The 12,433-nt window shown below is 46.5% G+C and overlaps 1 protein-coding gene across 4 annotated transcripts in view; it reads right to left on the bottom strand.

Annotated features, from left to right (window-relative positions):
* LSAMP (limbic system associated membrane protein) overlaps positions 1–11,872 on the bottom strand; it is a 1,022,146-nt gene extending 1,010,274 nt beyond the window's left edge. For 2 of the 4 annotated variants that reach the window (XM_074594328.1, XM_074594319.1), the window contains exon 1: positions 11,422–11,856. In XM_074594328.1, coding sequence (XP_074450429.1) covers positions 11,422–11,488 — 67 coding nt within the window. In that variant the 5' untranslated portion in view covers positions 11,489–11,856. Of the gene's footprint in view, positions 1–11,421 lie in introns of all 4 variants that reach the window. The other 2 variants (XM_074594342.1, XM_074594337.1) reach the window with 2 other exon arrangements.
* Between the last annotated feature and the right edge of the window lie 561 nt (positions 11,873–12,433).

Raw genomic sequence — 12,433 nt, 5'->3', positions numbered from 1 at the left:
AGCAATTCCACCACAATTCTTAACAAAGCTATTTCACCACCTAATCTCTTTTGTCCATTAAGTATTTTTCTCTCCTGACAATTTTTTTCTCTTCCCTCCTCTGAATTTTCTACCAAGAGAGGCACTTCTAGCTCTCAGTCCACACTAGACAATTCTTCACGCCTTCCCAGTATGCCTAGATCATTAGCATAGCTCCTCTTTAGTCATTTAGCCAAAACAGCTATATATTTAGCTCTTGCAAGCATTCCTCATAAGTCAGTCCCTCCAGCCCCTTAATCATTCTCCTTGCAATCCTCTGAATTCCCTCTAATTTTGTTTACATCTTTCTGGAATTGAAGTGCCCGGAACCAAGCGCTGTAAACAACAACAGCTCGTTATCTGGCTAGACTGTAATTCCGGTGATCACAGCACAGGCCCCGCACATGCCATGCACACACAGACACATGCACACGCTCATCCTCTGGTTCAGACACAGCATCATTATGGGATGTGAGTCTTGTGTGATGGACATTCCCTCCTCTCCGGTGAGATCAGCTGGATTTCAAGGAAATACAATTCTAAACAAAAGTTGGGGTAGATCTTCTGTAGAGCCTTTACAACTCTTGTTTAAACAAGTCATCTTGTGAATTTGCTCTGCTGTTTTCTCCAGTATTACAATACCCAATCTAGCCAGGAATAGTCACAAGCCAAACTGAACAAACGTTCCCATTATCCAACATAAATGCAATCCACAACACAATCTAAAACCCTTCCACATGATGCACACACCTCAGGCTCCAGTCCCACCAAACAGTGGCAGATCCCATCAAAAAAGGCTGTTCTTTTAAGCTGCAGGGCAAAGCATGGCAACAGTGGTTTCCCTGAACAGCCTCCCTCAGGGAAACTGCATCTAACTGTTGGTTGAGGGGGAAAAGGACTACCACACTTTTTGCTGGCTGTATTGAAAACCCTTTCCCAAGAAGTATTAGCAGGAGAAGGTCTGACCTAACACCCCAGGGAAATAAACAGGACAATATATCTCTGAAGATGCTCTTCCAGCTGTCTACAGACTTGAGACAGACACCAGTTACTGGCTGCAATCAGGTTATTTTTTCCAAGTTTTTTTGTCACACCTATAAATCCCATATTTTTCAGAACGCTTTTTGTTTTAGGTGATAGCTGAGACTTTGAGGTAATCTTGTGACAGAAAATAACACATCACAGAAAAGCCTTTAAGCACTTATGCCTTAATCTGCTCTCAAAACTCGAGTTGGAATTCTTCCCAACAAAGCACCTTTTCCCCCCCGCCCCTTATTAGAAGAACACCAATTCAGTGAGGCAGAAACATTCTACAAAACTTTTTGATTTGCTTCAACAAACTTCTGGTAAACTTCAGCAGGGTTCAGTAAGAAACCTGTCAAGGTTCCTGCCAGCTCCCAGGACATCTGTGGGGTACCAAAGGCACCACAGAAAGGTGGCAGCTTCACAAGAAGTGTTCTTCTAGATTGAGGTTCCTCCTAAGCTTCCCCTGAAACAATTTCAAAGCCTCTTAGAATCAGAGAGTCATTATGTTTGGAAGAGACTTTTAGGATCATTAATTGCATCTGTTAACCTAGCATTGCCAAGTTACCACTAAACCATGTCCCTCAGCATTACATCTACACATCTTTTAAATACTTCCAGGGATGGTGACTCCACCACTTCCCCAGGTAGCCTGTTTCAATGCTTGATTTCAGTGAAGAAATTTTTCCTAATATCCAATCTCAACCTCACCAGCACAACTTGAGGCCATTTCCTCTTGTCCTATCACCTGTTACTTGGGAGAAGAGGCTGACCCCCACCTCGCTACAACCTCCTTTCAGGTAGCTGTAGAGAGCAGTAAGGTCTCCCCTCAACCTCCTTTTCTCCAGGCTAAACAACCCCAGTACCCTGAGCTGCTTCTCATAAGACTTGTGCTCTAGACCCCTCACCAGATTCATTGCCCTTCTACCTCAATGTCTTTCTTGTAGTTAGGCACCCAAAACTGAACACAGTATTCAAGGTGGGGCCTCACCAGTGCCGAGTACAGAGGTACAAGCACCTCCCTAGTCCTGCCAACCACACTATTTCTAATACAAACGGGATGCCATTGGCCTTCTTGGCCACCTGGGAACACTGCTGGCTCATATTCCATTGGCTGTCGATGAATACCCCCAGGTCCTTTTCCGCTGGACAGTTTTCCAGCCACTCTTACCCAAGCCTGTAGCGCTGCATGGGGTTGCTGTGACCCAAGTGCAGGACCTGGACCTCTTCTCACATAGCATCCCCAGGTCTGCATGAACCTCAAAGCTAGCACTCTAAGGGATCCCCTACTATGTGGCAAAGAAAGGAAGGGCTTGAAGTCTCCTGTCTCGCCAGTACCTTTAACGGCGCCTTTCCTCCTTGGCGTCAGCCCAAGCAACGCTTCAGCACCAAGGACAGCGTGGGAGGCCTCCGTCCGCCGCTGGTGGCTGGTTGGGTTTTTTCAGGCAGCGGGAGGAGGGAGAGGAGGAGACCAGAAACTCCTCAGGTTGACCAGGGGATGAGCAGAGCCTACAAGCAGGGGTCTTGTGAGGTCCCTTGAAGCCTGAAGAAAAGCCTGCTGCTACAAAGCAGGACAGACAGAGCAAGGCCAGCCAGAATGGCCTTTTCTTCCTTTCCTCTATGCACACAGCAGACCAGGGGAGACGAAAGACTCTGTACTGCTGACCTTAGTTCTAGGTCCCTCTGGGGCAATGCCAAAGCTCATTTACCTCATGCTGCAGTCTGACTTTTTTTTTTATTTATTAGCAGCCCAGTCTGTTGCAGCTCTGTTGGTGCTGGGTAGTACACAAAACAGTCACCAGTAGGCACCTAGGATACATGGAAATCAAGGAGAGGTTCTGCACACTCACTTTAGCTCTCACTATTTCCTACCTTCCCTCTCTTAGCAGGCCTAGACTGCAGGCAGTTCTTAAACCACTTTAGCTAGTTTCGTTAAGATTTTTTTTTTTTTTTCTTTGAATCACTGAGAAATTACTGTTACTAAAAGCCCTAACCCTGATAAAGCACAAGGACTGTTTCACACAAATAGTTTCCTTCCCTCTACAGAAACTCTAGAGCTGCAGAACATCTCACAGGGGCATGCCTGCAGTCAGGTCTATCCTGCTTTTACTCAGCTTCCTAAACCTGAAACGACACAGCTATGCTGGACAGAATCCGTGCTGTTGAGGTAGTTGAGTAAACCAGTAAGGCTGTGGCAATACAGCTACAGACTTGTAAGAAGTGCAGACTTGCTGGTTTAGGTTACATCCAGTCCAGAAGTCTTTTGCTCATACACTACACAGTAGCATAGCTACTTAAGAAAGGCTGTCTCAGTCAGGTTGTACTATTTTTGAATATGTTGGTCTAATTAAAACAGTGCAGCATGTAAGAAAGCCTCCTTTTATCTACTTCCAGAAGCTCTCCTTTGAAAGTGCAGGAGTCAAACATGTACCTTTCCACTCTCTACACTATTTCATGCCCTGGTGACTGAAGCGTGACTAAGTTGCCACCTGACATTGAGGCTATCACAAAAAGATGAGGAGGGGTAGCTGAGCCACAGTAACAATTCTGTTTCACTGCAACAATCGCTTGCCATGTCAAGATAGGATGCAAATCTGCTATGAATAATGGTCCCTCCAAAAGCATACATAGCTACACAGATATTCCTATCAGTAATCATGCTGCATTCACCTACTGAACTAACATTTCATAACATCTCCCTTGCACAAAACACAACTCTGAACCAGGTTCATTAACATGGCACAAGCGTCTTTACCACGACTTACACGTTTTCTGTCACATGCACACATTCAAACACATGTGTATGCATATATATCCACCACCATCATCAGTTTCACACGTGCATCTTCCCAAAAGCCAAAGTAGAGATATACAAAGACATCCGGTCATACCTTCATGCACAGATCATGTGTACAGTCATAAATAAAACTGGATGTTGTGATACAAGCAATCCCATTGTACAAAAAAAGTAGCTTTACAAGGCAAAAAGTAGATGCTCATACAAGCAGATGTACCCACAATGACACAAGACTAAACACATTTATATCACTTTACATCGGAAACCCCACAGATGCCCCTTGAAATAACCCCTCCTTCCTGTGGGCAAACCCTCACCTGTCCCTCCTTTGTTAGACACTGAAGTGTATACCCACACAACTTCACCAAGACCCACACAAGTGGAAGTCAGGTAACACCGTGCATCGGCTGCAAGGCTTGTGGTCAGAAAGACCCTTGCCCTCACTCTTGATGTAGCTTTGGGTCAACTGCTGAGGACCAAGCACAGCCAGGCTCCATGCAGGTGCAGCAGCCAGAGGGCATGCAGAAGAATATTAATAGTTATTGTCCTAGCAGGTTGTAAGGATTAATTGGTTCCAGGCTGCAACTCACCATCAATGTAACTGCTGAGGGGCAGAGGGGAGGGAGCTGTGATTACACATTTACATTGCATACTCATATCCCAGTGGCTACATGCTGATATGCTATTGATTTCCTGGTTGGAATGCTCCACAGCCTTCCGTTTGTCTCCTTGCTTGCTCCCTCCCTCATCCTGCTGCTCATGACCTGACTGCCACATGTTCTCCCTCCCAATAGCATATCACCAGAAAAAGGAGAGGGCCAGACTCCTGTGGGAAAGTTCGGCCAAGCCTGGAAGAAATGAAGAAGCCTGCATCCATGAGGCCCCACAGAGGCAGACCCTAAGGAAGGGAGCTGGTTTCAAGAGCAAGCTGTCTTCAGAGGAGCTTCTTTTGGATGCTTTATATAAGCTAGGAACCACAAAAGTCCAGACTGTGAGCCCACAGCTCTGATCACCTTTGGTTTAAGCCAAAACCCTTCCTCTAAAGCCTACCTTCTGATGCTATCTTTTTTAAAAAAAACCAAAAAACAAAACACCACAACAAAAACCTCAGAAAACCACAACACACCAGCCTGCCTTAATTTGATATGCATAGCCATGCATTGCCCCCAAAACCATCTCCACCCACAGATGCCATTCAACAAACTCTAGTACCTCCACAGCTGACAGGCAGAGCAAAATCCTATTCTGTGCTTGTGGGTGATCAATAAGCAAGTCTAGTGTAAAGGGCCCTTTTCCCTCAGCATGTCGTCATGCAGAATTTTCTCCATGAACTTTAAGACAGCTGATATGGCCAGCAAGACACTTCACTGTGAGGTCCCGCAAGCCTTTGCCAGAGAGAATACTCCTTTGACTTAGAGAAGTTAAAGCAGCAACGCCTGCAGTGCTATTCCCTCTCCTTCCATGCAGGTGAGCAGGGCAGTGCCACCCCACTGCCAGGCAACCTGCTGGAGGGAGCTCACTGGGAAATGCCTCAGCTTCCAAGATATCCAGCATCAGCCAAAGCACCACAGTGCAATGGCATAGCACAGAATCAATCCTGGATTTCTTTCCCCCCCCCCCCCCCCCCCTCATTTCTGTAAGAATCACAAATTCCCAGCATTCCTTCTTCCTTTCCGTGCTGCCTGCAGGGATCTCTGCCCTTCCCTGACATCAGGAGGGGGCTGTGTCTCACATGCTTACCAACACAAATCTCCATCTTGCCCTTATCTCAGAGTGGGACAAGATGATCTGTGCTTGATATTTTTGATTTTATCACAGATAAATTAACAGTTGGAAGAGCACATCAGCTGTCAAAGCCATTGCTGATTGAGTCTGAACAGCACATAAGACTATGGCATAGATGTCTTTAAGGAAAAGGGGATACTGAAGAGGCAAAGATTCTTGCTTCCTATAGGAACTGCAGCCAGTAAAACTCTACGTTTTCCCAGCAGCCACCCTGCACTTGAAGGAGACAATCTTTTCCAAAGCACGCGCCCACATGTTCAAAGAGACACATGCAAGATTTTCCTCAGACTCTTCTGGGATGCCTCTGTCTGGTACCACCATGGATTTCACTGAGATTATTCAGTCCTTTAGCAACCTCTGTCAGCCAGCAACCTCAGTTCATTCTCTTCCACAAGGAAGCCCATCAGGTATTCAGATCTGCACAGAAAAGGCGGCTTCCCTTGCATTCACTCTTCATCACCTTTTGCCACCTGTTTTCGCTTTATAGCGTGCAGGTCAGTAAGCAGTGCTGCAGCTCCTCATCACCAGCACTGCCTCACCAGCCTCTCCAGGTAACTGCACAGAACACGCAGCTGCTGCTGCAGGGGCTACGTCCCATTTGGACCCATGCATTAACATCCTTGCTTTAACCCATGCCTAAGCAAATCACAGGGTAAGTCTGTTGAGGGGAAAAGGACAGTCCCCACCAGCAAGGCAAGGGACTTGGTGTACCTAAAAGCTTACAGCAGGCACAGCTGGCACACACTAAGGACGTGGACTCCTAAAGCATTTGCTCTGCTGTCAGCCTAGGATGACAGCAGCCATATTCCTCACCCTGATTAGAAGGAACTCTGTTGCTTGCAGGTGAAAAAGGAGGTGGAAAGAGTAGCTTTTAAAGAACTCATCTCGTCCTCAGAGCAGTAGTGTACGCAGGGGTGCTTGCAGGCTGAAAAGGAGCGCCCACAAACATAGGGACTAGGGTATTTGTTACAAGACTAGTGAAAACTCCTGTGCGAGAGGATATCTCTGAGACTAAAAGATGAAGCAATTTCCTATTTATCATAATAAAGCCCCCTGAGTAGATAGCTGAGTGCTGAGATTTATAACAAGTAGGGGACATGGGGTCCTTACTGGTGTGGTAATTAATTGACTCAAATGGTCTGCAAGTACTGGGATAGGACTAGAAGAAACACTTGGGAAATCTTTTTATGTTCTCTGCTCGCGGATAAAAAGCCTTCTCTACCTCTTCCTTGTCTTAAGCCTACAAGAAGAGTGTTTTGTTTTAGATATTGAACCTCTTCATTATTTAAGGGAATGCAAGGCAGCTGAGTGAGTCGTTACCTCATCAATGCAGTCCAGCCTGTGAGAGCTTCCCTGCCTTGTTCAACAGGGAGAGTTAAAAACAGATAGTAAGAAAAGTATATTCAGGAGAGCAGGAAAAGTCTTTTTTTTTTCCTCCAGTTAGCAATATCTAAACGTTATCCAACTGCATCACAATCACCCCATGCTGTTACCCATACACCACAATGTCACCACTCGCACACACATACGTTCCTGCACCTCCCTCTGTTCTCCCCATCCATTACACATTATCAGCACAGAAACACTTGGGTACACACTTCCATCCATATAGATTGCGCAAACCTTGCGCATTAACAAACACATCATTTTTCACACCCGCATTGCCCAGTAACATTATAAGATATGAGACTTTACAGATAACATTTGTACTGTGCACCAACATAAAGCACCCTACTCCACTTACCCGAGTGCTTCTATGATTTCTTCATCAGACTCATTCCCCATTTATAGAAACCCTTGAACAGCCCCCAAAATACATTATAAATAAATAAATAAATAAATAAATGCTGTCAGTACTACACAGACCAGTTCTGCATGTCCTTTCCTAAAGCATTTACTTCACTAAGTTGATTCTAGAAGTAATTTTTTTTTTTTTTTTTTTTAAAGCACAAAAATTTCCTGCAATTCTGCAATTAACCAATGAGGTGGGGATGTAGGGGAGGTTCATTAAAACAAGCTGGGATTTTTTAGAAAATTGCTGATTTGGAACAGCTGTTATTTTTCAAGGGAAAGAATTTGTTTAGAAGGATTTTCAATGTAAAGCAGTGCTGAAGAAAATGTATAATTTGTCAAGGCATTCATTTTTTAAATAAAATGCTTGGGGGGGGGGAACCAAAATTACTTTTCATATTGACAACTAAGTTAGAGTAATAGTAGGTAAAAGTGGAAACATCAACACAAAATTCTTCTAAATTATCAAAATAAAATTTTTGATAGCCCCAAATCATTTGCTTCTCCTCCCCCTTCCCACGCACCCAATTTTTGACTTGGGGAAAAAAAAAAAGGAAAAGAAAAATTCAGCTTTTGAGCCCGAGTCAAGAATCTGATCTTTATCAGAAGCTATGAGGCACACCATGCTAAGAGACAAATCCGTTTGAGGGAAAAGCTGCAGCATGCCACTAGAAAATCCCACCCACCAGTGGCGCTGGGGTGTGTAGGTACTTTTATTCCTCCAGCCCCCACAGGGCAGGAAGGCCAGGGCACCATGCAGGAGGAACAACCGTCCCGCCTCCGAGCCACCTGCCTCACGACTGGAAACGCAGCAGCAGGGAAACGCAAGAATCCTGAACCACAAAATTAAGGAAAAATAGTGATCAGAAAAAAAAAAAAAAAAGAAAAAAAAGAAAAAAAAATCCTCGGTGCAGGACTCAGAGCCTCTAACCTAGAGGAAAAGGAGGAAAGCCTGCCTCTGTGCCAAAGCCCCCGAGCCCAGGCAGGCAGGGGACAGGCCACCCGTTGCATGTCCCCTGGCAGAGGCGCTGGAGGAGGCAGCCTGCGTTGGCCACTTGGCACCGCGGAGCCCGTAGGTCTCCTGCCAGCCTCAGCTGGGTTTCCTTCCCCTGCACCCCCATCGCCTGCTATTCAGCCCCAGCTTGGCCGTGCCCCAGCAGCGCCAGCATTGCTCCCCTTCACCCCTACGTTTAGTGGCTTTGGGAGAACAGAAAAAGACAAGGAGCTGCTTCTGTGTTCACCGGTACACCCCCAAGTGGACAGCGAGGAAAAGGGGGATAGAAGGCACGGAGGAGTTTTGGGTAGCTTGCCGAGGTGCAGCTGGCTGGCTCTGGAGGGATGTGCTCAGAAAGCGCTTGGAAGCGGTCCGACCCGGGTCACTGCCTGTCAGAGCCGCTACTGCAGTTTCCTAGGGTAAGAGCTCCACAGAGTCGTGCTCAGCAGGGTTACGGAAGTGTTCAAGGCTTGTTACCACAGCTCTCAGTGAATAACAATTAATTTGAAATAGGTGGTTGTTTTTTGTTTTGTTGTTGTTTGTTTGTGGTTTTTTTCAAGGGCACAACACTTTCCCACCCCCTTTTAACTCCTTCAGATATCTTCAGGTTTGCTTGTGAGGTGCCCTGCTCCTCCTATGCCCCGATATTCCTGCTTCTCCATCCTCTCACCCTCCAGATCAGAGAAAGGAAATTACTGCTGGCTACAAAACTACATCCAGCAGGAGCAGGAGACTGGGTCCGGTTTACATCACATCTGAAGTTTGGGAGCAGTAGAAAAAGCAGTTCCAGGTTTGCAAATTGCCCCCATCCCATCCCAAAAGCCAGGGAAGGCAACTGTGTTGCCTGTGCCTTCTCAGAAGGTACCTGGTAAGACAGCGCTCAAAGGATCTTCCCTGATGCCTTCAAAATCGCAATAGATGTGGCTGATACAACTGTGGCAGTAATAACTCACTTAAACAGAAGGTAAAAGCCTGTAAATGCCTGTAGCCTGGCATAAGCTACAGCTATAAGAAAGGGCTAAACCAGCTCCTGGTTGTGCTAGCATCAGGATGCTCTGGTCACAACTCGGGGAAGGCTGGTGACTTGGAAAAACTGTGTGGAGCAAGCGCCATTGACTACTGGCTGGGAAACATGCATCAGAGAGAGGCAATGTTTAGAGTCGATGTGATTTGCCAGTGTCCATCTTCCTTGACAGGTCTGTGCCTACTGCTCCACAGCAGAGGGAAGTTCCTATCAAGCTACCAACTTCATTGCTGACATTAGCTACTTATGTTACACAAGTACTGGTTCTCCTCTCACCCCACGCACATCCTATGTGCCGGAAAAAATCCTGCTCCCCTGCCAGAAATAGCCACTTCACAGCAAGGAAGTCAGCTGGAAGGTGCTGGTGCCAGATTCACAATCCACAGTTCAGAGAATGCAAGTTTGAGAGAAAATATGTGACAGTGAAAAGCGAGTGTATGCAACCCAGAAACAGAAGAAGTGAGAATGTACGAAAAGGAGCACTTGGTAAATGTGAGAAGGTGGCAAAAAATGGGGGATTTCATAGTGGGTGCTTGTAGTAGTGACAGGTGAGCGCGAAGCTGCAACAGAAAGCATGTGTGTGACAGGGAGGGCGCCTGTATGGGAATTTGCTTAGTAGACATAAAATAGAAGAGGATAGTACATGCAAGACTGTGTGTAAAAGTAGGAGCCAAAGGGAAGTGAGGATGCTGTGACTGGGCATATGTTTGTGCACGGCACTCGTCCGCTACAGGATGCACAAGAGAGTGAGAGAAGAGCGGTCTGTGTGTGGTGAAGAGAGTCGGAGCGAGATACCCTCTAAGCACGCAGCTCACTGTGAATGCAAGACTGCAAGACACAGAGTAGGCCAGATAGAGTACATATATGTTCTTTATTTATATATTTCCCTACGTGTGTGTATATGTGTGCATGCACACAGGCTTACAAGGCTGGTGCAGCAGGGATTTTTATGTGCGAGCAACCACGAAGACTAGTGTGCAGGATGGAGAGAGAGCACAAGAAAAGGCTTGAAGGTGGGGGGGAGAGGAAGGGAGAACGTGAGCGTGAGAGAGGCAGACTGTCACTCCAGGAATTGCATGTGCTAGGGAGCTAGTACTGTATGTGCCAGAGTGAGTTTATTCATTTTCCCTGCTATATTCATGAGAGTGTGTGTGTGTGTGTGAAGGACCACTGGTGTGTGGAAATGAGTGTGGATCATGTACAAGCTGCGATTTGGAGGGCTATGATTATATGTACATGTGTGACATGTATTTATACATATAGCATGGGATGCATTAACCCTTAACTCCTGTTTACAGAAAGCATCTCAAAACCAGATAGCATGCCTGTCATCACTTCAAACTAAATTCCGTACTCACACTTGGCTCTTAAAGCAAGAAACCCAGCTGGCAATTCTCCACTGAACAAAACCCCATACCCAACAAATTTTCTTCTCCTGTCTTTCCTCCATCACTCTTTTTTTTTTCTGGTGGAGGGGACGGACATAGTGCTTTTGCAGACAGAACAGAGGCATAGAGGTTCCTTTAACCTCCCACACTCCAGGCAAAACCAAAATAAAAATAAAACAGAAAAAAAAAAACCCCAAAAGAAACTTAACGCTGATCTCCTCAGGAAGGTGAAGAATACAGGACCATCAGTACTTGTGACCCAAAGTGCTGGGAAACAGTGGCTGTGGATGGAGGGGATACCCACCTTCACCCACCCCTCTTTTCCTTTGCAAATCTTACTGTGCCCCCCCCAACTCCCCCTCTGCAAAAGCATAAATACAGCAGCAAAGTCAGTCACATGCAGTGCCCTCTAACCATAGGATTCATCAGCAGCGATCTCTCCTTGGCTTATTTCCTGAGGTGGGGGGGGAAGGTTTGGAGGGGAAGCCAGGGGAGAGGAAGCTCCAGCTTCCAGCTCCATGTTTCAGGCCATCCTCAGTCCATCAGCCTCAATTCAAGCAGAGGGGTTTGAGGAGGCTGCAAGAAAGAACTCATCACATACCTTGCAAGGAGAAGAGGGACAGGAAGAATCCCAGCACCCAGATACTGTGCAGCCAGTAGGTCCTCATGCTTCTCTCTCACTCGCTCCGCTTCCTCTGCCTTTTTCTCCGTCTCTTCGCTTCTCTCTCTCTCTCTCTCAATTTATCTCTCTCTCTCTTTTTTTTTTTTTTTTTTCCCTTCTCTCCTGTCAGATAAAATGGGATTCGTGTCTCCCTTCAGTCCCCCTGGGCTCTGCTTTACCAGCTCTGACAATCCAGTCGCAGCGAAAGCTGACCCACGGTGGCCAGATTCCCAAATAACCTCACACTCTCCCCTTCAAGTGCTGGAGAAAGGGGGGGCCAGGTTAGATGCTCGCCGTAGCCTGCGCTGGCTGTAAACACAGAGAATCTCTCTGTCTCTCTCCTGCAGCTCCAACTAAATGCGACTGTACTTAAACAAGCAATGCCTTATAGGACAGCGCTCAGAGCAGAAAAGATCCCACCTCTGCCACCTAGTGTTGCAAGCCAGCTCATTTATTTTATTTTTATATATATAAATATATATACATGTTATGCTATAGAAATATGGTTCTCTCATTCCTCTGCGAATGTATCTCTTGGATCCCAGGTCTATGAACCACGCTGAGCTCCGGAGTCCCTAAGGCTCCAGCTCCAGCTGACATGGGGAGGTTATTCAGCAAAAGAATATTCCTCATCGCCGGGAGAAGAAACACGGTGGGGCAGGTTTGATTTCTCAGCAGAGTTCTGCTTGACAAATTCTGAAGCGAGGGTCTCTCTGATGCTGGTGTCACTGCTGGGCAGTACACAGGGACCAGAGGGAGATTCAAATGCACTGACTGTAATTACAGACCTGCCAAGGCCTCCAGGAAAAATAGCAAGCATCAGGCTGCATTAATCTTTGCTGGATCTCCCGTGACTTCCGTGCAATTTCAGAGGGACCAGAAGGAATCCTTCTGTGTAGGAAATCCAGCTCACAAAGCCACCGTTTGCTCACAGGCGGCTTCTCCCCCTGCC

This window comes from Larus michahellis, chromosome 1 (genome assembly GCF_964199755.1).
Source record: "Larus michahellis chromosome 1, bLarMic1.1, whole genome shotgun sequence".
NCBI classification, from domain to species: domain Eukaryota; kingdom Metazoa; phylum Chordata; class Aves; order Charadriiformes; family Laridae; genus Larus; species Larus michahellis.
This window is presented reverse-complemented; position numbering and strand designations above follow the sequence as displayed.